This window comes from Plasmodium vivax, chromosome 11 (assembly GCF_000002415.2).
Source record: "Plasmodium vivax chromosome 11, whole genome shotgun sequence".
NCBI classification, from domain to species: Eukaryota; Apicomplexa; class Aconoidasida; order Haemosporida; family Plasmodiidae; genus Plasmodium; species Plasmodium vivax.
The window spans coordinates 1,125,286-1,151,268 of record NC_009916.1 but is presented as its reverse complement, the minus strand read 5'-3'; the positions used below and the strand labels follow the sequence as shown (position 1 = coordinate 1,151,268).

General features: G+C 49.0%; 4 protein-coding genes and 1 non-coding gene across 5 annotated transcripts, besides 15 other annotated features; 2 read left to right on the top strand and 3 right to left on the bottom strand.

Moving 5' to 3' along the window:
- The first annotated feature begins 414 nt into the window (after positions 1-414).
- Positions 415-2,153, top strand: PVX_114245 (hypothetical protein). The gene is made up of 4 exons (XM_001616187.1): positions 415-875; positions 1,031-1,148; positions 1,318-1,441; positions 1,558-2,153. Coding segments are annotated over exons 1-4 (291 nt in total). The 5' UTR covers positions 415-874; the 3' UTR covers positions 1,606-2,153.
- Positions 443-468: a microsatellite.
- Positions 2,154-2,489: 336 nt separating the features above from the next.
- PVX_114250 (hypothetical protein, conserved) lies at positions 2,490-4,051 on the bottom strand (the record flags this gene model as incomplete). The annotated part of the gene is made up of 2 exons (XM_001616188.1): positions 2,490-3,557; positions 3,929-4,051. 2 exons carry the CDS (start codon positions 4,049-4,051, stop codon positions 2,490-2,492), a joined length of 1,191 nt encoding a protein of 396 aa, XP_001616238.1.
- Positions 3,983-4,092: a microsatellite.
- Positions 4,093-4,550: 458 nt separating this feature from the next.
- Positions 4,551-4,571: a microsatellite.
- A 2,096-nt stretch (positions 4,572-6,667) lies between these two features.
- On the top strand, positions 6,668-10,756 carry PVX_114255 (hypothetical protein, conserved; the record flags this gene model as incomplete). The annotated part of the gene is made up of 1 exon (XM_001616189.1): positions 6,668-10,756. The coding sequence occupies one exon, from the start codon at positions 6,668-6,670 to the stop codon at positions 10,754-10,756; it is 4,089 nt and encodes a 1,362-aa protein (XP_001616239.1).
- Positions 7,010-7,041: a microsatellite.
- Positions 7,408-7,428: a microsatellite.
- Positions 7,908-7,928: a microsatellite.
- Positions 10,757-11,226: 470 nt separating the features above from the next.
- Positions 11,227-11,249: a microsatellite.
- Positions 11,250-11,568: 319 nt separating this feature from the next.
- Positions 11,569-11,624: a microsatellite.
- Positions 11,625-12,596: 972 nt separating this feature from the next.
- Positions 12,597-22,007, bottom strand: PVX_114260 (hypothetical protein, conserved; the record flags this gene model as incomplete). The annotated part of the gene is made up of 1 exon (XM_001616190.1): positions 12,597-22,007. One exon carries the CDS (start codon positions 22,005-22,007, stop codon positions 12,597-12,599), a length of 9,411 nt encoding a protein of 3,136 aa, XP_001616240.1.
- Positions 19,163-19,194: a microsatellite.
- Positions 21,706-21,730: a microsatellite.
- An 861-nt stretch (positions 22,008-22,868) lies between the features above and the next one.
- PVX_114262 lies at positions 22,869-22,941 on the bottom strand. Its single transcript has one exon. It is a non-coding gene; the product is annotated as a tRNA-Thr (tRNA).
- A 133-nt stretch (positions 22,942-23,074) lies between these two features.
- Positions 23,075-23,101: a microsatellite.
- Positions 23,102-23,394: 293 nt separating this feature from the next.
- Positions 23,395-23,418: a microsatellite.
- A 280-nt stretch (positions 23,419-23,698) lies between these two features.
- Positions 23,699-23,719: a microsatellite.
- A 296-nt stretch (positions 23,720-24,015) lies between these two features.
- Positions 24,016-24,038: a microsatellite.
- A 910-nt stretch (positions 24,039-24,948) lies between these two features.
- Positions 24,949-25,003: a microsatellite.
- The last annotated feature ends 980 nt before the right edge of the window (positions 25,004-25,983 follow it).

The window sequence follows — 25,983 nt, the reverse complement described above, 5'->3', positions numbered from 1 at the left end:
AGCAGTTTGGCTGTTCGCCTGTTTACCGTTTGACAGCTCACCTGTTTTCCACTGCCACAGAGCGGACGCCGTCTGCGCGCGCTCCCTCCGCCGGAGTTGGAACTTCCCTAGGAGGTTTCCCCTTTTGTTAATCTGTGTACTTTATAAAACTTTCGCAACCGCGTGTTCCTTGCGCATCCAAAAGGCAGATAAAACAGGGTTGCCGAGGGCGATTCTCACAAGGTGAGCTTACAAACACGCTTCGTGCGAGGAGATGGCCAATTCGGTAAGCCCCACAAACAAGGAAAAAGGAAAAAATACGCTCAAGCAATCCTGCAAAAGTCCACTTGGCGATTCCTCCCCTGGTGAAAGCTACCCGATAAATGTACTTCTCCCATTCGGCGAAATCGCCTGGAAAAAAAAAAAAAAAAAAACGCGCAACAACGCAGAATGCATATCAGGTTATAAGCACTACGCCATTTTTCTCACTTGTCATTTTTGCGGATTATCCGAATGGAGGGGGGAAATGCGAAGGGGGCCACGAAGGTGCTCTGGCACACCCGCGGCCATAAATAAAACCTCGCTCTGCTGAACGTTGCAAATGTGAAGCATAATTTCCAAGTGGGACACCGCCATGTTGGGTACCGCAAAAAAGCTTAACGCCTGAGCAGCGCTCTTTTCACCGCCTCTTAACCCCCGTGATGTTCCCGCTCTGAGGAAGAACCTTTAGAGGTGCCAACGCTTTTTTTTTTCTTCTTCCTTTTCTTCTTCACCCCTCAGCTTTAACATGTTCCTCGCCAAAACGTTTTTCTTCTCACCACGAAATAGTACCCATTATATGACCATATAAACACTACGTGAAGAAAAAAAAAAAAAAACTGCTAAATTGGAAAAGAGTAAAAAAGTGACACATAGTACCTGCCTGTTCCAGCGCAGTCCGCGCAATGAATGCATAAAAACTTATGAGTACATTTTTGTCGCGCCAAGGGTGAAGCCCTCCAACGGGTGACACACACGTGAACCCTTTTCTTTTTTCTGTTCCCCTGTGCAGTGGTTTTCGGAAGCCCTTTCAGTGACACCTACCCCAAGTTCATCTGGAAATCGCTTAGCAAGAGTAGGAAGGGCAAAGACATTTTCAACCCCTTTTTCGTGGCCCTGAATAAGACCAGGTAGGGAGTTCGTTCCCCGCTTCTCCCCTCCGTCTACGTGCATATGTGTGCATAGAGGGTAGCCACTTCGCAGTTAACACGTATGCAAACGTACATGCACACGCACACGCTTGTGTACACACCTGAGCGCGTGTCCATTGGGTCCCCCCATCCTCCCCCTCCTTTGCAGAATCTATGACCACATACTGAAGCATAACAGCCGCTACTGGATGTTCGTCGTATCGGGCGGCTGCATCACGTCTTACTTTTGGGGCGTATGGTTTAACAACTTCTGGAAGAGGATAAACAAGGGGGTAAGAACGAGCGGCTTGAGCCGACTATTAACCGGGCAGACATGCCGCCCCTCTCCCTCCTTCCGGTTCTCCCAACATGTGTAGATAACCGCCTCGCCCCAACTTGCCTTTCGCAGAAACTTTACATCGACTGCCCGTATACCTACCCCGTGGAGGAAGACTGAAATGTGCACGAGTTACTTCACCCCTTGTGGTAAGGCGTGCCCACAGTTTGCATGTTGGCAGTGCGGCTAAGGACAACCATGGGGGGGGAAGCCAATCGGAGGTGCCAATACCAATTTGAAGGAAACAAATAAAACAAACGGAAGAATGGGGGGTAAACTAATTAGCCCCTCGCTCTTTTTTTTTTTCGTTCGTCCCTGCACTTATTGGAAGCGGCATCGTGTGGGATGTGTGCGTGTGGATACACATCGCGGTATGCCCCTTTGTGTGCCATCTTTTAATCTACACACACGCTTCGCAATGTTGGGGGTGGCGGAGGCTGTCTGCCTAAAGGGGGAAAGATAAATGCCCCTCCAAGTTTTGACCCACCACGCTGGAGTGAGCGCATCAGTCGGGGGTAAACAATCGACTGCGCCAGAAAAGGGGTAGACGCGCCGTACAGGTGAGCAGCCCAACACTGGCCACCTTCGCCACACCTCATAAGCAAGCACATCCTGTGCAGAAAAATTATGAACAGCTGGTCAGGCTAAATAAACCATTTTTATTCTCACATATGAACATTTTAATGTTTAAAAAAAAAAAAAAAAGGAAAGTGACAAATGGGAGAGAATGCCGGAAAGCAATTCTTTCACGTGGAAACGAATTAAATGAAAAGAGAAAAAAAAAAGAAAAAATTAAGAGGTGAGGCCTCCTTCACGGGAGGGGTTGACAAATGAGAAATGGACACGCTACGTGATGCTCTGCCCAATGGGGGTTTCCATGACAGATGGGAAGTACCCCCACAGGTATATTTTCTTCTGTTGGGAAATTTCCTGCCCAACTGGCCGGGCGGCACCCTTCCGCAGAGTGATCTTCACCATGCGAGTGCGATCGCCGGGGTGGTGAGCTACTTCAACAAGCACTGCAACTCCTTGTAGGAGAAAAACAAATGCAGAGCGGACAGGATGACGTAAAAGAAAATTTTCCTCTCTATGTACTTGGTCGTCCGTGCGAGAAGCACAACGGTGAGGAGGTCCACGAGGGAGGCCAGCAAATCCGTGAGGACACTCACTTCGCCAATGTAGTACGTTTTCTTTACACCGTTGGCGGGGGTACTAGCGCGACTGCTATGACTGCTATGACTGCTATGACTGCTATGACTGCTGCGACTGCTGCGACTGCTGCAATGGTTGCCATGTTCACTGTGGGGGATCGTCCCATTTGATAAACTCTCCAGAGGGGTGTCGCCTCCCTGCTCTGCACCAAGAACAGGCGCGTGCGCATCTTCCCCCAGGCGAATTGCCACGTCGTCCCCCTTCGGCTTTGCCCCATCCGTATCTTCCCGCGTCTGTTCCTCAGTGGGTAGGTGATCATGTGTGGGTTCCCCCCTGTCCGTTCGATTATTACTATTACTACTATTATTATTACCATTGCTATGATTGTGAAGCACCCCGGGGGCACCCGCACCTGGCCCGTTTAACATTTCGCACAGGCGAAGGTTCGTGGCGGACCGGATGGACGCATACGTCATGATGCTTAAACTCTTAAGGGTGGACGAAAGGACGTACAAGGCGCAGGGGAAAAAAAAAGAATTTTTAAAAATTTCCAAAGTAGAAAGTAAATCCAAGTAAATGCCAGTGACGTAAAAGACGGTAGACAGAATTCTACACATTTTTATATTACTATCCACAAAGGATCTGAGCTTGTAGAGCCAACAGATCTTCAACACCTTCACGAGAATCTCATTGTAGAGGAGGACTTGGGTCAGCAACAGGTTGTTACTATTTTTCCTATACAAATGTATTTTTGCATTTAAGGAGAAGGCGCTACTTAACGATACGCATATGCGGGACAGGCATCGGAAGGCGAAGTACTTTTTAAAGTTTTCATTCAACAGGGGTGTAGTTATGCTGCTTAAAAAATTGTGGGACGCGCGAATGGTCAGGGGACCCCTTTGAATTATTCCCTTTTTTCTCTGCCCGTGGCTATGCTACTTGGGAAGAAGGAGTGGGGGGGGGGAAGAGGAGGCGATCTCATGTGTAGGTGTGCAGAAGAGGCGATCTCACATGTAGGTGTGCAGAAGAGGCCATCTCACATGTAGGTGTGAAGAAGAGGTAATCTCACATGTAGGTGTGCAGAAGAGGCGATCTCACATGTGGGTGTGCAGAAGAGGCGATCTCACATGTGGGTGTGCAGAAGAGACTAATCAGCTATGCGCCTTCTTCTCCTCTTTGCGCGTTTGTACACACGTATGGGTAGGCGTTCATGCAGGAGTGAACCCCCACAGGTGCTGCATCATCACCGTGTGGGAGCCATTTTCCCAAGTTGAATGCATTCGGAGGGCACAGCGGGGCTACACATGAGGTGACCCACATTTGGAGAAGCACCCCGAGGAGAGCGGAAGGAAAAACAAGAAGAGAGTGCAACAAGGAGATGGGTACACTTCTCCGCGTGAGGAAAAGGCGCCATACGGGAATAAACTCCGGCACACCACACACAAGCAACGCGCACTCGCTTTCTTTTTTTTTTCCTTTTTTTTCATTACATAGTTACGCGCGCCAAAGGTCAGCGACGTTGAGTTCACTTTCGGGGGAACAAAGGCAAGGGAGACCTGGAACAAGAAGCAAAGCAGCAGCGGTAGCCGCAGTGATAGCGGCAGCGGTAGTGGCCGCAAGGGGGGGAGCCGACGCGCAGTCGCCATTGTGACGTTCTGGCACATAGAGGGGGGGGGTATGTGTGGTCGATGGACTGCCACATATGTAGACGCGACGTGCGGGGATCATCCAACAGGGGAAGCATATTTTAAATGATAACGAAGCGCATTGCGTGAGGAGGCATGCAGGGCAGAATGGGGCAGATGAATGGGATACACGCATGGGACGCGCACACGGATGAGTCCCGCTTCCCCCATGTGAAGGGGGAAAAAAGCAGCGTTTGCGTTTGTCAAAAGGGGGGAAGCCACGAGGTGTTACGAACAAAGGGAGCGGCCTTTCTCTCCACCCGCTGCGGTGCACGCGGTGTTGCAGTGAGGTTCGCTCATGCGCACATATAAATACATATATGTGTATGTATGTATGATGTGCCCACTTGCGTAGAGGGGAAGGGGCAAATGAAGGCCCTCCCACCCAGTCAGGCGTGCACCGCTCCCGTTTCCACGTGACGTGAACGTCCAGCGCACCATGCGAGTTAAGCATCAAATGTGTGCGCAATGTTACGTCCACCCCGCGTGTGAGTTTAGAAAAACAGGTGAGCAATCACGTGGGGGGATCGTCACTAAATGGTTCTTCCTCTGTGCAGTTCCACAAAAAGGATGCCTCTTAAATGGCATATAAAAGGCGCATAAAATGTATGCAGCCCTTCCCTTAAGGTGAATCTTTGCCCCTCCCACCATTTCTTACTATGTTCGCTCCTATCTCATGAGGGCAGAACTACGCGCTGCAGCTTTGGAAGGGGGCGAACGGGGATTTGGTCAAAATGGTGGCCCCAAATTGGGCGAACCTGCCAAAATTGGCCTGAAAAAAATTCAAGTGGAAGAAAAGCTGTGCAACGGCAGGAATGGTGGGACCGCACAAATGCCTAACCGCAAGGAGGTGGGAGCAACGCAGAGTTGATGGCATCCAGGTGGGGGTGTTCCCGCTTCATACCTGGAGCATTACATTTTGTTACATCTCTGCAGGGAGAAAACTGCCAGATGAAATGTGGCCACGCGAACGTAATTGCGCATTAAAAAAGTGAGCCACGCAAAACTGGGTCAGCGAAGAGCGACAAGGCGCTCGCCCCAAATGACATACAAACACCTGATGGACATACAAAACAAATTCATTCACAACGTAGCGAAGGAAAGCGGCCGCGTATGTATAAACCTCCCTTTTATGCCCATCCTCCCGCGCGCCAAAAAAAAAAAAAAAAAAAAGGCCATTGCGCGTAGTTCCGGCGCGCGTTTTACCCCCACATGCCCTCCTGCGCTGGGCTTCCCCGCACATAAAGTGATCTATGCCCGTGCGAACAGCGGGTGAAGGGATTGAAGCAAACATCTCCGTTTTTCCCCCTTTTTTTTCCCCCTTTTTTCGCGAAATCGCCGTGCCGACATGAAGGCGATGCGACAAACTCCACTCGCAAACCCCCTTAACCCAGATGAAAGCAAAACACCAAGCACGCAGAAAAGCATCACGAATGCATACGGCATATGAAGAGATTTATGCATCTCCTTTATATACGCACATGCTCACCAGATATATACATACATATGTATGCGTTTTTTTTTTTTTTTTTTTTTTTGTTCAGCTTTTTTATAATTTTTTTTTTTAAAGTTTCACAACTTTTCCATCGTACACCTTTTATATATTTTTTTATATTTATGCATTTTCATATTTTTGTGTTTCCCCTTTTATGCATTTTCATATTTTTGTGTTTCCCCCATTATACGTGTTCATATTTTTGTGTTTCCATATATGTACATATGTTACGTGAGTGCGCCTCCCAACCTGCCTCCTCTACATACGCACGGCGGCCCCCCTTTTAAGAAAGCCCCTTGCGACGCATTACGCACTCGGGCGAACGTGGATGGCTGTGGCGTGAGCGCTGAACGCAGGTGTCCGTACGATCATCTCGTCGGGGGCCCAGCACGCCAAGTCGATTTGTACGTTTATGCATATAACATTTTGAACGACACGTTCCGCGCTTTGTTTCGCTCCATTTGTTTTGTTTTTTGTTGCAGCCGGAGTCTCCACGTGTGGCTCTCAATCTCAACTGTGTGAGCGTGCACTGAGGGGGAGCGGCCGTGGGGAGGGACCTAAGTGGCAACCGGGTTGGCGGCCAGGGGGGACGCGATTGCGCCACAAATTGGGCTGAGAAGCGCACCCTTTTGCCGCCGCTCCGCTGCAGCCGCTCCTTTGCCGGTACACCTTTACCGCTTCTCCTCTGTCGCCGCTCCGCTGCACGTGTGGCCCCCCCGGCGAGCAGAGGCAGACGCGGGCGCCGCTTCCCAAGTGCGCATGTGGTGTGATCGCGCTGCACGCGGTTTGTCCTCACCCAGATAAGCACTTGGTTTTCCCGCCACATCGCCCCCCAGTAAAGCCACCAACCATGGCTCGGCGAATGAACCTACTGAACATAGAAAAGAACATACAGAACCTGTGGAAGGAACATAATGTGTACGAAAAGGAATTCGCCGAAAACAGCGAGACGAGGTTCACGGGTAATTTCCCCTACCCATATATGAATGGCTTGTTACACATAGGGCACGCCTTCACGTTGAGCAAGTTGGAGTTCCTCGTGCGCTACAAAAATATGACGTGTCAGAATGTGCTGCTTCCATTTGCTTTCCACTGCACGGGCACCCCGATCGTTGTGTGTGCCGATAAGTTAAAGAACGAGTTGAAGGGCAAAGTGCTGGGGAACTCCCCAGAGGGTAGTAAAAAGGAGGTCAGCGATGGTAGCCCAGTGGGGGAGGCAAATGCGGTTGCCACTCCCCAGCCGGAGGAAGAAGCAGGCCAAACGAAGCAGACAGACAAGGCAAAACCCGCAGACGCGACGAAGCAGACAGACGCAACAAAACCCACAGACGCAACGGTCTTCCGGTCGAACAAAAGCAAAGCCCAGTCTAAAGGGTCCAAGCAAAACACGCAGTACGAAATTATGAAGCAAATGGACATAAGCGACGAAGAAATACACCACTTTCAGAATCCGCAATATTGGTGCTATTATTTTTCCACGAAAGCGAAGGAGCATTTGAATTCTTGGGGCCTCTTCTGCGACTGGAGGAGGTCCTTCATCACGACCAACATGAACCCCTATTACGACAAGTTTGTCAATTGGCACTTTAATACCCTCTATAAGAAGAACCTAATTTATTACGGAAGCAGAATCACCATTTTCAGCCGAGTGAACAACCAGGCCTGTGCAGACCATGAGAGGTCCGAAGGAGAAGGAGTCAAGTGCCAAGAGTTTACCCTCATCAAAATATATGTGCATGATTATAAGGAGTTTTACCAAATTTATTTAAAAAATGTAAATACGAATTCCTCTTGCGAAAAAGGAGACGATTTTTTAAAAAATAAAATTATGAGTGAAAATTTTTTTAGCCAAAAAAAAATTGTCCTTCTGGCGAGCACCCTAAAACCAGAGACGGCTTATGGGCAGAATTACACCTTCGTGAATCCGGGTGAATATTACTACGTCACCTTAGGGTTCAGCAAGCAGAGGCTGCACTACGGGGATAAGAACTACGTGAATAATGTGATGACGAAGGAGGAGATTGCCAACGTGTGCGAAAATGTCTACATCTGCTCGGAGAACAGCCTGTACAATTTGGCCTACCAGGGCGTAATACCGATGCTGCGCGGGGGGGCCAAGTGGAGCGGTCAAGCGATTGGCCAGGCAAGCGGCCAAACGAGCGGTCAGGCTAACTGCCAAGCGATTGGCCAACCGCTTGGCCAAACCACCGCGCAGACCACCGCCCCGCCGAAGTGCTTCCCCGAGGCGTCCAGCCCGCGCGGCGGAGAAGACGCCCTCCCCCCCCTGGGCGACCTCCTCATCCTGATGAAGGTCAAGGGGGAAGACCTGGTCGGCCTGAGGACCTACTCAAACCTTTCCCCCAACAAGGACCTGTACATTCTCCCCATGACCACCATCAAAATGAACATCGCCACGGCGATCGTTCCATGCGTGTCGAGCGATAGTGCAGACGACTATGCCTGTCTGCAGGATATAAAAAGGAAGCAGGCATACTACTGTGAAAAGTACAATCTGAAGGAGGAATTCCTGCACAATGAAAGCTGCTCCTGCATTCAGTTGCCAGAAATCGGGGCCAACACGGGCAAGTACTTCTACGAATTAGAGAAAATATCCTCCTATAAGGATGCCAAGCTACAGAAGGTTAAGGAAAGCCTATACAAGAAGCAATATTTTGAAGGCACCATGACGGTGGAACCGTACCAGGGTATGAAAATTTACCACTGCAGGAAGATGGTCAAGCAGTATATAGTAAAGAATAATGAGGGCTTCCTTTACAGCGAGCCGGAGGTGCTTGTCATCGATAGGAACAACGTCAAGTGCATCGCTGCTTTGTGCAATCAGTGGTACATCAACTACGGAAATTTGGACTTCAAAAAAGACGTGCTGATTCAGATGAAGAAGAACAACTTCCAGGCGTACAATGAGGTCCTGCAGAAGCAGCTGCAGCACGTGATTTTTTGGCTGGACGACTGGTCCTGCAGCAGGGCCTACGGGCTGGGCACCCTCATGCCCGATTTTAATGCGTTACAGGGGGGGAGAAGCGGGGAAGGGGCGATGCAGCAGGGGGGAAGCGGAGAAGGGGCCGCTAACCACGGGGAAAGCGCAGAGGAAACCGCGGAAGGAACCGCGGAAGGGAGCGCCGCCCAACCCGGCGCCGAGGCCGAGAAGGAGCTGATTGAAAGCCTGTCAGACTCGACCATCTACATGGCGTACTACACGATCAGCCACTTCCTGCAGGGCAACGTGGACGGAAGCGAGCGCGGCCTGCTGGACATCGACGCGGCGGACCTCAACGATGCCTTCTTCAACTACGTCTTTGACATTAGCGAAGAAACGGAAAGGGTCAGCAAAAATATTAGTGCCGAAAAGCTGCAAAGAATGAGAAGGGAGTTTCAATACTGGTACCCCTTCGACGTAAGGATATCGGGCAAGGACCTAATATTTAACCATTTGACCATGGCCCTATTCAACCACGTAGCCATTTGGGGAAAAAAAACATACAGCAATAAGCAGAAGGAGACGAACGATGATAAGAGCATCTTAGAAAGACAAGGAGAAATACTCAACGAAATTGATCAACTGGATTTGGATGCATACGAAACGGTTAAATATTTCCCCAAATCATTTTTCTGCAATGGACATGTGCTAGTAAATAAAGAGAAAATGTCCAAAAGTAAGGGCAATTTTATTACCCTAAAGCAGAGTATAAATCTGTATACAAGTGATGGGACCAGGATAGCCCTGGCAGATGCAGGCGATTCAATTGAAGACGCCAATTTTAACACAGACACGGCGAACAGTGCCATCATGAAACTATACAATTTGATTAACTTCTCCATCGAAACGAAAAATAATGTGTACATTTTTAGATGCGGAGAGAAAACCTTTATAGATTCTATTTTTGAAAATGAAATTAATTACCTGACCAATAAATGTAAGGAGGCGTATGAGAAGCTGCTCTTTAGGGACGTCCTCAAATATGGGTTCTACGATATGTTGCTGAAGAGGGACACCTACCGAATTATGTGTGATAAGATTCACATGCATAAGGAGACTGTCAATTTTTTTATTGAAAGGATTTGCCTGATCGTTAACCCCCTGATTCCCCATGTGACGGAGCACATTTGGACCTACATTTTGAAGAAGGAGGACTTCCTCGTCAACCAGAAGTGGCCCTCCCAGGACGACACCAGCTACTCGATCGTCATGCACAAGCAGTACAACAACCTCCTCAACGTCGTCGAGATTTTTAGGAAGTCCTACGATAAGGTCATCAACAAGAGTAACAAGCAGAGGGGGGGGAGAGGTGGTGCGGGTAGCGCTAATGGAAGCGGTGGAGCTAGCGGTGGTGGAAGTGGAAGCGGGGCGAAGCGCGCGCCAGACGAGGGGGCAGCCGCCAACCAGGGGGCAGCCGCTAACCAAGGGGCTGCCGCCAACCAGGGAGCCGCCGCCCAGGGGGGAGAGGCCAACCTCGAAGCAGAAGCGTACAAGGAGGACGACGACGAGGGAACCAAATTCAAGGCCATCGTGTACGTCGCGAAGGAGTACAACGACACGCAAAAAAAAATCATAGAAATTCTTAACCGAATTATTAATAACAGTGAGGATAAGAAGCTCCCCAGCAACTACATCAACCTGTTGGTGCAAAACGAATACGTCAATAAGCTGCCCAAAAATGAGAAGAAGGAAATCCTCAGCTTCGCCACCTTCCTAGTCAAGGACAACGTCACACTCAATAACAACCAGTACGAGCTCAGCCTCCCCTATGATGAAATACAGCTAATAAAGAACAACGTAGAATTTATAAGGAGGAGCCTAAACCTGGGCGACATCCACATCATGGAGAATGATAGTAAGTCCCCCATCGACGACACGGACATTTATAAGCTGGCCAACCCGGGCAACCCCTCCATTTTTATGTACACCACGGAGTTGTGACGGGGGGGAAGAAAAAAGCAGCGGGGTTCATAGTCAGCCAAAGCAGATCATGTCATCCCCATGCGTGTGGCACATTGGGGCCAGCGAAAAGGGGCCACCATCACATTGCGGAAATCCCCTTTTTGTGCGGATGGAAAGAAAACCACCCCCCTATGTATCCTTCCAACTGTGTCATATGAATACTTTTTAATTTTTGAATCACACAAGTGATGCCTTTTTTTTTTTTTTTTTTTTTTTTTTTTAATTAAAACGGTTTTTAATCACACTAAGCTTTTTATGATAAGAAAGGAAGGAAAAAAAAAAAACATTTCGTGTGGGCAAAAGTAAAAGGGGGGGTAAATACAATATAAGGCCGACCCTCCCCCTCCCTATAAAATGGGAAGACAATCCTGCCCATGTTTGCCTTCCTCTGTGTGTTTCTCTATAGGGAACAAACCTGGGCGACAAATATCCCCCCACGCCTTTTTCCCTCTCGCCAACCATTGCTATCACCTCACCCGTGTGCCTGTTTGCCCACTCCTTTGTGACAACACTAATGCGTAAAAGCGGAGTTTAAAACAAAGGAGACTGACACATCAGGGGAGGTGCGGGGAGTACACATTACACCAGCTATGCAAAAAAAAGAAAAACAAATCGGAGACATGGACGGAGAGATTGAAAGCCGTTTGAGCAACACCATTTTTGTAAAAAACGCTCGAGGCCAATGGTGAGGGTCGGCCCCCATGCGGCATATCACCACTCGTTCGCTCGCACGTTAGGGGTGCACACGTATGCTGGTCATACAGGCACTGACATGGTTTGCACGCGAGAGTGATCTCTTTCAAAAGGGAGCTTCGCGCGCGTCGCCCTCGTTTGAAGCGCCCAGGTGAGAGCAATCAAGCCGCCATCACGGTGGTCTCATAGCGGCCTCACAGCCGTCTCAGCGGCACAATTACAACGGTCATCACGGTAGTCATCACGATGATCGTCACACTCATAAAGTCCGACGCGATGACCTTCGCAGACGTCCCCATCGCTGTTGCTCCTTCCATTACTTTACGCGGTACATAAAACAAAATTTTTCACTGTTGTAAAATGCGCATGCTTGTGGAATTGCATACTGGGGGGAGGGAAGGGCCACCATTTCGGGAAAATATCGTCACAAAAAAAAAAAAAAAAAAGAAAAGAAAAGAAAAGAAAAAGAAAAAGAAAAAGAAAAAGAAAAAGAAAAAGAAAAAGGGGGCTTCCTCTCACGTGGTGTCCTCCCACGTAATGCACTTGTGTACACATTTATTCATGTAGGGGGCGAGAACCTCGGCACGCTGAGCAAGGCCAAAGGGAGGCACGTCGGAATGGCACATCCTGCCAGCCGAAGCAACATGGCACAAACTGCCAACTACGCCACCCCCTCTCCAGCTGTAATTATGTAAAGGCAGGGAGTGGGGCTGAATGTGCCGGTCGATCGCCCACGCGCCCGTATAAAACAAAACGCAAAAGTAAAGACGCAGTAGGCGCAATGGCACACTTGGCACACTGGGCACACTCGGCACACTCAGCACAATAACTGCTCACCATGAACTGCCGGCTGGGCGCACACTGCTCCCTTCCACTTTGGCCATGTGAAATGCTCGACGGTGAACGAAAAGTGGAGTTCATTCCGGAGCGGCGGAACTGGCCAAGGGGGGGAAACGGTGACGATGAGGCGGTGATGAAGCGGTGACGCGGCGATACGATGGCGCGGCGAGTCTCCTTCCGCTTGGAACAAAATCGACTTGCCTCTTCTTCTGCGCCAACTGGACGAGGACGCCTTTCCCTCTACCCCGCCGCTTCGCACTTCAGCCGGTGTGGCCACCCCTCCCCTTCACGCGTTATTATTTATCGAGTCGGCGAGCAACATGCCGTTCAAGTTGCCGCGGCTTTTTTCTTTAAATCTTTTCTCATTTAGGGTTTTTCGCCTATAAACGGTTGAGGCGCCGTTTTGACTTTCGCCTCCGCTTTCGCCTTCGCTTTCGCCTTCGCCGTCGCCTTCCCCTTCGCCGTCGCCTGCCTTTTCGCTTTCTTCGGAATTATCACCTTCACCATCGGGCCCGTTATGCTCCTTCTTCTTCGGGGCCACCTGCCCGCTGCTGTGCTGGCTGCTCCGACTGCTGCCCTGACTGCCGCCCTGATTGCCACCCCGCTGAGGCAGAAAATGGTCCGTGATGCTGTTCCCCCGGTCGTGGAAGGTCCGGTGGTCCTTCACTTCCTCGCACGCGCTGTAGCCCTTCACCTTAACGTCGTTAATAAAGTTGGTAATTAACTCAAAGTTATCTTTATTCATTATGAAGTCGGTTTGTTTTTCACCAAGGGGGAGCATTCCGTTCGTTGGTGATTTCCTGGCGAACTGGTTGCTCTCTTTCTGCCTTTGTAGGTTTCTTTGGACGTATGGCACGTTCAGCCGGGGAGGCCTCCTCTCAAATTCGTCCTTCGAGGCGACACTGTGGGGGAAGTTCCTCATACCTTCGTAGGGGCGCCCACAGTTGCGGTGATGATACCCTGGGATGCTCTCCCCAGTGTAGTCGGCGAACTCTCCCCTTTCATTTTCTTCATCCTGAGCCCCTCCTCCCCACATCCCTTCGGCGTACTCCGGCAAGCTGTCCTTACACTGCATTGCACTGTAGTGTGTAGTGCCACCATGCACATCCTGGTCGTCCTTCGGAAAGGAACTAAACAGTTCTTGCAAAAAGGCATTCATCATTTCTCTCTTGCTCCTCCAGCTGGTTCTACCATTCCACATGGCATCAGCCATCGCTCTTTGCTTCGCGCCGTCTTCCATTTCTCCAAGACGTTGTTCACTTCGAATGGACATGTCCTTCGCGCTGCCACGGTCGACCCATTCGCTTCCTACCTTTTGCATCATATAGTTAAAAATACGATTGCATAGCTCGACGGGGGGCATGTTGTTGCCAGCACTCGCTTGGGGTGTGAACATCTCCTCACTGCAGTCGTCCCTCGTAAAACTGGTACCCTCACTGTTGCCGAAATGCCTCCTCATGTGCCTACCTGCACATTCGCACTCCTTGTTCATCCCATATGTGTTGCCCCTTTCGGCACGCTTATTATCCCTTAACGCCTGCAGCAATTTACTGTAAAAGCTACAGTAGCTGCAGTTGCTGCAGTTGATGAAGTTGCTACAGCTGTTGCAGTTCCTACAGTTGCTGCAGCTGCTACAGCTGCTACAGATGCCGCACTTGCTGCTGTAATGGCATGACGAACTGCGCGGGTTGCTTCCTTCTCCTTCGCAGGGGTGGAGGTGGTGCCTCTCCACGCCCTCCTCGCCCCGGGGGAGGTACCCATCCTGTGGGTCACCTCCTTTCAGCGCACCTTCCACACTGCGGTTGTAACCCAGGCCAGCCATACAGGCGCAATACAAACAGCGGGAGTTACTTCTGCCGCGCTCGTGGGAGCACTCGACGTTGCTGCTGAGGGAGTAGTCGTATTGGGGCTTGCGCAGGTACTTGCTCTTCACCAGAATGTCAATTGTATCCTTCATGTTTTCACCTCCAATAGCGTTGCCATTTTTTAAACTGTCAAGTGGATCCGCTTCCAATTTCGCTTCTCGTTCTGCCTGCTCCCCTTCGCTGGTTGGCTCATTTTTACTTCTGGAGGAGGCATCTTTCCCCGAATTACCACTTTGCGAGGGGAAGAACAAAAACTCTCGCTGATTCTTCTGGTGTGCACGCTGTTCGGCACGACCGTCGGTGCACCTCACGCATTTTTCATTTTCTAGGGCGATTTTTTCCCGCGCAGGAGGGTGGCTGGGCTCGTTGTCATCCGCGCACCCGTGGCTGCAACCTTTTCGGGGCTTATCGGACGCGGTTCCGTTTGCACTTCCGTTTGAGGTACCTTCTGCACTTCCGCTGGCACTTCCGCATGTCGCTCCCCCTGCACTTCCGCATGCCGCTCCGCTGGGACTTCCCGCCAGGCGGTGCCCCTCCTCTTGGCCGTCCCCCCGCGCGTGCCTCGAAAATACGTTCCTCTCCGAAAAAATCAACTGCGAGTACTTCTCTGCGCACGAGTTAAACAGCTCCCTCGCCTCGACCATGTTCAACGATTTCCTCTTCAACTGCTCCTTCACACAGTCGGACTTCTCCTCGCTGGTGACGTCTTTGCCAATTTTATTCCTCTCATTGGACACGGAACAAGACAACACGCTTTTCTTTTCCCCCTGTGTGTGGCTCCCCACGCAGTAGCTACTGACCCCCAAACTGGGGCAAGTCGACACGTTACTTATCTTCTTAGAGCTATTCATGTCGCTCAAATTGGGGTAGCCATTTTGGAAATTACTTTCATGCTGCAGAGAGGAACCGCTAGATTTCGCTACCAACATTTCTTGGTTTCTTTGGTCCATGCTAAAATCGCTCTTCTGCATCCGCTCAGCTGGGGTATTCCGTTCATCGTACGTGGGGGGAGGTAGGGCCTTCTTGCCAGGGGTTGCTGTGCCTTCACCAAGGGGAGACATCCCCCCGGCTGCTCCTCCTCCTGCCGCTGCTGCTACTGCTCCTCCCGCTGCTGATCCTGCTGATCCTCCCCTGGCTGAACCCACCGCTGCGGCATTCTCACGGTTGGCATAATAAATGGCGAACAAAAACTTGTCATACTCTGTAGTATCTTCACCATCCAGCGAATCGTTGGAGTTTCTCTTCTGCCTACTACTACTGCTGCTACTGCTCCTGCGGGACTCCTTATTTAGAAGCTCCATAAAATGGTCGTTAATATTTGAGTAGCTCACCTCGTCATCCATGTCTCCCTGTGGACTTCTGACGTACAGGGACTTCTTCAGTTCTATGAGCGAATTGTAATATTCCCTTATTTCTTCCGTGTTGGAAAGCTTCTCCAGGTCTGCGTAGGATGGGTAACTGGCAAGGTGGTTGCCGCCCGGGGGATGCGAGCGAGGGGGCTCCCCTCCGCTGGACCCACGGCGGGCACGCCCGCTTTCGATCAGTTCACCTCTGATATGGTCACTTCTCATCTGCCCACTTCTCATCTGCCCACTTCCCATCTGCCCACTTCCCATCTGCCCACTTCCTCCATCCTGGGCGACGCCCCCGTTCGCCCCCAAACTTTCGCCCCTTCCGCGCACCCCGTCACACCCATCGCATAAACTCCCCACGTGGCCAACATGCACCCCGTGATCGACTATTACCATTCTGTCGTTACACACTTCTGGGTTCCTATTTCTGGCGCGATCGCTCCTTCCTCCTGCTTCATCGCTCAATTCCGGTTCGGCACACTGGAAGGGCAGGTAGTTCATCCCAATGTTGTTGACCCCCATATGGTAGGGTGAATCCCCCTTTCCTTTCTCTGCATGGGCTCCATTTTGTCTGTTGTATCCTCCCCTCCACATGGCATCATTTTCGTCCTTCTTCCCCACCTGTGCTTTATCCCCCTTGGCCCCTTCACTACCGCCGTTGGCTCTTCCGAAAGAGGAGTCCTTCATCCTCTTGTTGCTGGCAAAGATGGCCTTCCCCATGCTGTCGCCAACGCTGCTACTGCTGCTGTGGCTGCCTCCGTGGTTGCCTCCGTGGATGGTACCGTGGCTGCTTCCGTGGATACTTCCCTGACTGCTCCCGTGGAAGCTTTCCTGACTGCCCCCCTGGCTGCCCCCTTTACTGCTCCCGCTGCTACTATGGTGGATGCTTCCCCCGTCCATGCTCTCCTTGGAGCACGGGTCGGCGCCTGGGTTGAATGGCAGCTTCCTCTTTTTGCTGTTCAGCGGGGGGCCGCCCGAGAGAGGCAACGGTCCCTGCCTCGGCTCACGGCTTTGGTCTCTTCGGCCGCTGTGTGTGCTGCTTATCTTGCCGTCGAGTGTGCCGCCAACTGTGCCGCCAACTGTGCTGCTTATCTTGCCGCTAAGCGAGCTGCCCAGAGAACTACCCAGCGACGCGTCAACCTCGCCGCCGACCCTGCCGACCTCGCCGCTTACCCTGCCCACCTCGCCGCCATCACCGCCATCACCGCCATCGCCGCCAACCTCGCCGCTTACCCTGCCAACCTCGCCGCCTTCCCCGCCGTCGCCCCGCATGAGAGCCTCCCTGCGCCGCTCGCTGTTCAGCTTATCCCGCAGGCACTGGTTAAGTATGTTAAGAACCTCCTCCTTCTTAAACTGCTTGTCACAGCTGCTAATGATCACCTTCAGCTGGTTCACAAAGGAATCATCTTTGTAATTGCTCATCAAGAAATCATTAATTTTATGTATGTGCTCGTAAAACTCTTTGGTATTTTTTTCTTCCAGAGCCTTCCACTCATCTTCAGTCATGTAGTCATTATTTCTGTTTCTCCTTTTCGAGAGAAGCTCAGGTAAATTATAATCATTAATATCTGTGATGCATAGCCTTGACCTTTTGGTTTTCTCTGCAATATACTTACCGCATAGTAGCCATCTGAACAGAAACAGAATGGATATTTTTTTGCTGGGCAAGTAGCCAAAGTGCTTACACGAAATCGTTTTCAGTCTCATGCCCCCTTTGTATCTGTACCTCACTCTAAATTCTTTGTTGTGTGGATGGAAGTGCGGCTGCCACATGGTATCAATGGCATCGTAATTTATTCTTCTATTTTTTTGTGGCTTGTATTTTTTCTTATATGGCCAACTTCCATTTTTTTTTTTCACTCTCTTTACTCCATCGTTTTGGCTCCCATCTCCATCCGCACCTCCTTCTTTCACGGAGCTCTTCTTCCTCTTTATCACGTCTTCTTCGCTGGATTCCCCAAAGCAGAACATCATATCGCTGTTCTGAAGTTCGTCGTAGCCCCTTATGTACCGATCGATGAATAAATTTATTTTGACGTAGTTCTTGCTCGGCTTCACGATGATCCGGGAGAAGTCAATATCGTCGTTCTGCATGATGTACTCGATCTGCCTCTTGATTTCGTACATCTCACTTGCTTCCTCCTCGTCCACCGCTTCGTCAGCGGCTATGACAGCAGCTTCGTCAGCGGTATGGTAATTCTCATAATCACCCACACCCTCATCGGCGTTGCGGCTGTACTTGTCCTCCTCTGCCCTCCTCCGATTTCCTTCGCCCCACTCGTCCACCCACTTATCATTTTTCCACGTCCCTTCCACCTCCTTAATTGTGTCCCCCCCATTCACTACGAACATATTTTTTCCCTTCTTGTCGTCATTCGACCCACCTTGGAGGTTCATCCCCTCGCCATGCGCGTAACCTCCACCTCCTTCCATCTTCCACTGGTGCAGTTCATCATCCAGAGTGCTGCTCTCCCTGTTCATGCTCCTTCTTTGCATGTCATTGTGCAGATTGAAATCTTCAATTTTAATTTCTGACTTGTTCAGGTAGTTTCTTCCATTCGTTGCCGCCCTCGGCTCCTGTCCCCTGGCGCAGTTGCTCTTCACGTCCACGGGAGGGGCATCACTTCGTCCACTTGGCCGATTTGGCTGGCGCAGCTGATATGGCCCAATTGGCCGACTCAGCTCAGTTAGCTGGCTGGAACTGCTCTGCCTATTCTCCCTGAGGCCGTACTCGTTCCGCACACCCTGGTTGTAGTAGTCCTCCCTCCTGCTAGCGGCCGTCTCGAGGCAGTTATTATTTATCCTGTGACTTTCGCTCGAAGGTTCACAAATGCCATTGTAAAACTTGGGGTGCTCTTTTCCTCCTTCCTTTTCCAGAGGGGTTGCTCCTTCCCCAGGGAACCTTCCCCCACTTTGGTATTCATAGTCATCGCTTCTTTCACTCTTAATGTTCCCATCGCACGTGTGTCCATTAACTGCAGAGCCTTCTTTCCATCTTGGCTCACTGCTTCGCACGCACGACGAGGGGAAGCCCCCCTTGACCGCGGTCCCATTGGGCACTCCACCGTCATGGCGATCGTAATGATCATCCCCACTGCCACCTTCTGATGACGCCTTCTCCGGAGGGTTCCTTCCCTTGGGGCTGACACCCCCCTTTGGAATTCTCCCTACTACTGAATGCTCATCATTACTCTTAGCGAACTTAGCGAAGTCTCTCCCTTTGTTTTCCTGCGCCCTCTTCAAACTGCTCATCCTCGTCACTCGACTCACCTGCTGGGGGGTGCCCACCTGGGACGTCAATCTCATCGGCATGACGCTTTCCTTCTCGCCATGCGCACTGCTCCTCAAATTGGGCACCTCGAAAAGGGCCTTTTCAACATTATGAACACCCTCGGAGATATTGTCCTTTCCATTTGACAGCTCATTCGTCTTGCTACTCACAAATTTGTTTCCTCCATGCTTTGCCTCCTCATGGGGGAATGCCCCTTCAGGGAATAACCTCCCACTTGGGGGTTCCTTTTCTGCGCCACTTTGCCCCTCAGCATGTGCAGGCTTCCGTTCTTGCTTAGGAACGTAAGAGCCCCTGCTTCTGGGATGATTTACAACGGCGCACACTTCCTCATTGGCCTCGGATTCTTCCCCACTCATCACTGTTGGCGATTGGCTACCATGCGATTGGCTGCCATGCGATCTGCTGCTATGCAATTGGCTACCATGCGATGGGCTACCATGCAAACTGCTAATATGCAAACTGCTGCTATGCAATTGACTACCATGCGATCTGCTGCTATGCAATTGACTACCATGCAAACTGCTGCCGTGCGACCTCATAACTAACTCAATCAAGTCGCTACTGTCCATTTTGCAATTCTTTTTAGCTGTTTTTCTCTTTTCAGAATGCTGAACAAGCAGTTTTTCTTCCTCCGGTTCATCCTGGCCATTCTTATTCACATTATCCTTCTTCTGTGTAGGGGTACCAAAGTGCGGACTAACCTTTTCATCTCGCGGGCTACCATATTTGGCTGTACTTGGCGTTGCAAAATTTCCCTTGGGGTGAAAACACGACTGGTAATGGTGATGATGCTCAATGGATAAGTTTGTTCTTCTCCCTCTTGTGTTACTCCCCCTGCCGATGTTTAAAAAATGTTTTTTTTTTTTTTTTTTTTCTTTTTCGCTGAAATTTGTTCCTTTTCTCCTTCGGCTTTGATCGGGCTGAGGATTCGACTGCTCGTCGAGGTGTGCATCGGGCGCAGCATCAGGTACTTCACCAGATGCTCCGTCAAATGCTCCGTCAAATGCTCCGTCAGATGCTCCGTCAGATGCTTCACCAGATGCTTCACCATATACTTCATCAGATGCTCCGTCAGATACTTCAGAAGATACTTCATCAGATACTTCGTCAGATACTTCAGCAGATACTTCATCAGCTACTTCAGCAGCTGATCCGTCAGATGCTCCACCCAATTGTGCATGCGCCTCTGCATGCGCCCTTGCACCCGAGTTTGCACCTAACTTTGCACCCGACTTTGCATCCGACTTTTCATCCGGCTTTCCACTGACCCGTGCACTTATACACTTTTCGTCGCTACCCATCAGGGTGCCTCTTGCGCAATTCTGCTCGCCAAAAATGGGGGCGTGTTCTTCTAAGTCACCGGGGAGCAGGGTGCTGTCCCCCTTTTCACCATTTCCACCCTTTTCTCCATTTCCACCATTTTCACTACTACCTCTACTGTCGCCACTGCCCCGTTCGGAAGTGGCTGCTCCTTTTAACAAAACATTTTTGCCAATTTTATAGTTGGCCCTTCTGTTAACAGGGGAGTGATCATTTGAATTACCCTCCGCACTTTGCGGTGTACCTATTGGTGCACTTGGCTGTGTACTTCTTAATGCACCTTCTTGGGTAATTTTTTTTTTTTTTAAAATTATATCGTTCTGACTTATTTCCCCATTTGCTAAGTGATAACCGTCATTTGGTGCGTCAGAATTTTTCCCAAATGCACTTTGTGTGTATTTACTGCTCGCATGGCCCAAATCGCTGATTGCGCCAACGCTTTGGTCGGTGCTTGGGGGTTTCCCCAGGGTTCCGCTTCTGGCACCGCTTAAAACTTCACTTCTGCCTTCACTTCTGGCTTCACTTCTGGCCTCGCTTCTGGCCTCGCTTATAGCCCCACTTCTGACCTCGCTTATGGCCCCACTTCTGACCTCGCTTATGGCCCCACTTCTGACCTCGCTTATGGCCTCACTTCTGGCCCCGCTTCTGGCCTCGCCTCTCCTCTCGTTTCCCCCTTCGCGCATAATTTCTCCTTGCTCCTCCCCTCCGCCGCTCATTTCCTCTTTCCTTTTTTCAGTTCCCTCCTTGCATGCGCGAAAGTCGCCGGCAACTTTACAGGAAGCATTATTTGAGCCATTCCCGCATATGGCCCCCGCTCGGATCGTGCTGACTGTTGGGTTGGTACCAATTTTGCAATACCACTCCTTCTCCTTCGCTCGATTACGCATGCGGCCACTTTCTCTGCTCTGCTGGTCGTTCCCCAGGTCCACGTGCTCCCTCGTGCACGTGAAATTGGCGCTTGATTTTTCATCCCCTTCGACCCCTTGGCGGTTGCTCCGCTTTGGGGCTACTAGGGTTGCTTGGGTTGCTGGAGTTGCTTGGCCTTGGTGGCCCATTTGGCCCGTTCCGCCTGCCGCGGTTACTTCGTTCCATGCTTCGTTTCCTGCTCCTTCCACTGCTCCTTCCACTGCCCCTTCCCCTGCGCAACTTCCCCCCGGATGGAAATGCCCCCAGCTGCCGCATCCCCTCACGGGTGAAGACGTGTTTTCACCCTTTGGCTGGACCTTAATTTCCACGCAGGGGATATGACCGTTCGCTTTTCGATTTCCCTCTCTGTCCGCGCCGCTGAGCTCCTCCTGCTCATCTTCTCCCCCTTCATAAGCAAGGCTTCCTTTTTTTCCACCCCAATGTTCGATGGCGGACGTTTCGAAGCGCCCGTCCGCTGACATGTCACTGCTTGCACTTCTCTTGCTGTAACCTTCGTGAGTGCCCTTCTCCTCGTAACAATCTTTTTCTTGGCTGTCATTCGGTTGGGCTAAAAACTCCCCAGTGTAATTTTTTGTTCTTCCTTTGCATTTCTTTTTTCCGTTTTCCTCATCTGGTTTGGCGATTTCCTCATCTGGTTTGGCGAATTCCTCATCCGTTTTGGTGAATTCCTCATCCGATTTTGTGCATTCCTCATCCGATTTTGTGCATTCCTCATCTGATTTGGTGCATTCCTCATCCGATTTTGTGCATTCCTCATCCGATTTTGTGCATTCCTCATCCGATTTGGTGCATTCCTCATCCGATTTGGTGCATTCCTCATCCGATTTGGTGCATTCCCCATCCGATTTGGTGCATTCCTCATCCGGTTTGGTGCATTCCCCATCCGATTTGGTTCCCTCCTCATCCGACTTGGCGCTCTCCTCTTCTTCTCTGTTAACCATGTTCTGCGGGGTAGGGGTAAAATAAAGCATGGCATATCGGGAGGATGATACAGAGGGACAGGGAGAAAACGGGGGAAAAAAAAAAAAAAAAAAAAAATTACTAAACATGCGCATACGAAAAGTGTACATATTTATATTTTTACAATTATACAATTATGTACATGCTGAGAAGTCGGCACGGTGTCAGGGGGGCTCAAGAAAATACGCCGTGCATGGAGGAAACGGGGTGAACCCGCTCTCTTTTTTTTTCCCCATTCTCCGAGGTGGTCGCGTCCACAAGTTGGCACAAATGCGCACATGCATATGTACGAACGCACATGCATACATAATACATACGAACGTACATACGTACATGCATACGCACGCACATGCATATGCGTATCTGCCAAACTTGTATGCCAGCACCGCATCTCTCTGCATACACGCCGTGCAGTCGGAACAGCCCGCGAACGTTCTCGGTTATGCTTCGCTCGCTCGCTCGCTCGCCCGTTCGATCGGTTTCGCTAATTTCTCTCACACGGTCGCCTTTTCGGCGTTTTTTGGCTATTTGGGGGGGTTCCCCCTTTTTTCGACTTTTCGATTTTTCCGACTTTTCGATTTTTCCAATTTTTCCAATTTTTCCGACTTTTTCGACTTTTTCGAATTTTTCCCGTTGCTTTTTCTTTTTTCCACTGCTTTATCTTTTTTCCCGCTGCTTTCTTTTCTCCTTTTTTTTCTCTCTCCTTTATTTTTTTTTTTGGCTTACCGAGAAAAAGGGCGAATTGAGGAGATTCTCCATCTTCGAAAAAAAAAAAAAAAAAATATCTCACTTTTTAATCAAAGTGAAAAACAAATAAAAAAAAAGAAAAAACAGATGAACAACAAAATTAAAAAAAAAAAATAAACTTTTGCATGGATAATACAAAAAGTATTTTTTTTTTTTTTAATTTTGTGGGACACTTTTTTGGGGTATCTTTCTTGGGGATCATTTTTTTTTTTTTTTGCATTTAACTATAGCAAAAAAAAAAAAAAGCAAAATAAAATAAAAAAATAAAAAAGAACTTATCACAATTGTAAAAAAATCAGTTAACACGTTTAAATGTAAATAATCACAATGCTCTACATATATCAGCTTCTGTATAACGAAAAAAAAAAAAAAAAAAAGCAAAATTTGAAAAAATCTATACTACACTTGAAAGATTGAAAATAATTATACATGCGTGCATAGTCACGTATACACCCTTTTTGCATACACTCATGTAAGCACACATATTATTATAAAGAAGAGAGGGACCCGTTGCCAGGAACGCTCCCCTGTGTGTGAAAATGCACATGGAGTAGTAGCACACAATTTGGTACCTGCATGGGCACAGTTTATGGCATCAAAGACGTCGTTTTCTGCAGTTTTGTTCTTTCAGGCTTGTGCCTATTACACCCCCCGATACTGCTAATTGTGCATGCGCAGGGGTAGGAGGCAGAAACGATCGCAGGTGAGTGGGTACAATGTATAGACAAAGAAATGTTCCACGCACGGGTTACATATGGTTCACGTACGGACGGTTATAATCGGTGTATATATCACGCATAATCAGCTGGCGAGCATATCACGCGAGAGTTTTACACAATGCTGAGCAAACTGCACATGCCCGCCGCCCAACATGCAGGTGCACATACGAATTGACACGTAGACAACACTTTTCGCCTTCAAGACATGCACGCAGTGTAAGCACCCGTAAAATTAGCACACTTATCTCCGTGTTGCGAGGTCGTCACTTTTTTTTTTTTTTTTTTTTTTTTTTGTTCCTCTTCACACGGGTAGGTAATTAAGTACACATGTATGTGAGCATATATAAACAAACCAATCAAGTGTGTAAAAAAAAAAATATATATCTACGCATTTACACACTCAATGGTAAACACACGGGTCATCATTTATACACAGGTGTACGCACATAGGCATGGGTGAGCAGCGATTCCCTCCCCCCCAGTGTGCACTACTGCTAAGCGGCGGAACCGCAGGGGAAAAGAGAAACAAATGGCGAAAAAATCAAAAGGGGTGTACAACGAATGCGCACACTTTAGGCACAGTAAGTTGTGCCTCTCGGTTAACGCATTATTGTAGGCAAAATGGGGGGGGCACCAAAAAGGGAAAAAAAAAAAAATAAATAAATAAGCTGCACAGAATGGGTTACACAAAATGGGCTGCAAAAAATGGGCTACACAAAATGGGCTAAACGAAGCAGTGCAAAACGGAACACACAAAGGTAAAAAGGAGGGAGGCTAACAATCAGGTCACCCCCTTTGACGACTTCCCAGCCGTGAAGTGAAAACCAATTTTATCAGTTAGGGCTACTAATAGGGAAGGATATAAAAGAAAAACACAATTCCGAGGAGTAAAAAAATAAAAAAAAAAAAGAAAAAAGCGAGCGCAGAAAATTGCAGCGAAAAATACGGAGAAAATAAATCATGCAGAAGGGGCACAGATGAAGTGTGACAAAGGAGAACACACATGTTCCGCTTGCTTCTTCATTCCCGCTCCGTATAATCAAAAAAAAAAAAAAAAACATATAAAATAAAATAAAAAATAAATAAAATAAAATAAAAAATAAATAATTACTATTAGATGCATACAAGTACAGGTATACGTAACAGTGTAACTCCGCTAGGTAACTACGCAAGCAACTACGCAAGCAACTACGCAAGCAACTCCGCTAGAGTAACTACGCTAAGTTGCTACGCTATTGCAGCCTCGCTCACGCAGCCGTGCCTTCACGTGGGACCCCAAACCGCAAGCCAAAGCTACGCCCGCACAGCGCTTAAACGCATGCAGCGCGTGCAACCTGCCATTCGAAAAGCATAAACTTAACAGAATCACACGGCGAGCGAAAATATCGCCAAACATAAACGTTCTGTGCAAAAAGCAGTGCCTATTTTTACCTGCACATAAATGTGTGCAAGTGCAAGTGTAACTGTAACTGTAACTGTAACTGTAAGTGCATGTGGTACCTACGGTAAACAGCTTTCTGCATGTATGCCCAGGCAACAATGCACGTAGGATTATTCCGCACGTAAAAATCACACGCACAAACGGGCATGCGAACAGTCAAGCGGAGAAACGTACAAGGGAAAATAAAAGAAAGCCTCCCGCTAACTTTGAAAAAGTGTTAAACATCAAAAATGAGAAAAAAGAAGAAAAAAAAAAAGAAAATAAAAAAGAAAACAAAAAAGAAAATAAAAAATAACTTCTCATAATTTGCAAATCAGGTACATTTCTATACCATACTGCAAAGTCAAAGCAAAAACGGGCAAAGGCGACGCCACGTTTTGCCAAAACGCATAATTCGTAAAGCTAGTAAATACAATCAGGAAGAGGAAAAACGAAATAAAAAGGAAGGAGCTTCTAACTAAGTCAGCTGAACAACAATGAAAAGTGTCGCCTCGCGCAGGGTATTAACTACACGTGATTAGCAACGACAAATCGACAGCACCACTATAACAGGGCAAAAATTAATTACAACAATGTAACAACAAAATGGACGTGAATCACAACGAAAAAGAGATAAAAGAAGCTACCTAAAGAGGAGACGCAATAGGTGACAGCGATGAGGCAATATAATGACAGTAGCGTGATGAGCTGCTCGTAAGGCACATATATACATGTGCGTGCTTTTCTCTGTTGCCCTTCACAAAAATGCCAAAAATAGATAAGCGTGGAAAAACGCCAGTTGTGTGGAATTTCTCAACTTGGCACGCAAGGAAGAAGCTGCTTCAAGCGGTCAGGCCAGGCCAGCTCACATCACAAGTCGTTTCTACAGGCCAGTGCCTATACAACCTTGCGCACACCCTTTTACATACACACGTATATAGCACATATGCACATGCATGTCCTTATGGGCTCGTAAAAATCGCGTAGGTGTTACTGATGAGGGGGTAAGCAACGTGCACTTGTGAGTTGTCGGCGCGATTCGCTCACTTTGCATTTAAAAAATAAAATAAA

Excerpts from the sequence above, each read along its gene's own strand:
- PVX_114245 (XM_001616187.1), top strand. Across the intron at positions 1,149-1,317 it reads GTGGCCCTGAATAAGACCAG|AATCTATGACCACATACTGA; the intron begins GTAGGGAGTTCG and ends CCTCCTTTGCAG. Across the intron at positions 1,442-1,557 it reads GGAAGAGGATAAACAAGGGG|AAACTTTACATCGACTGCCC; the intron begins GTAAGAACGAGC and ends TGCCTTTCGCAG.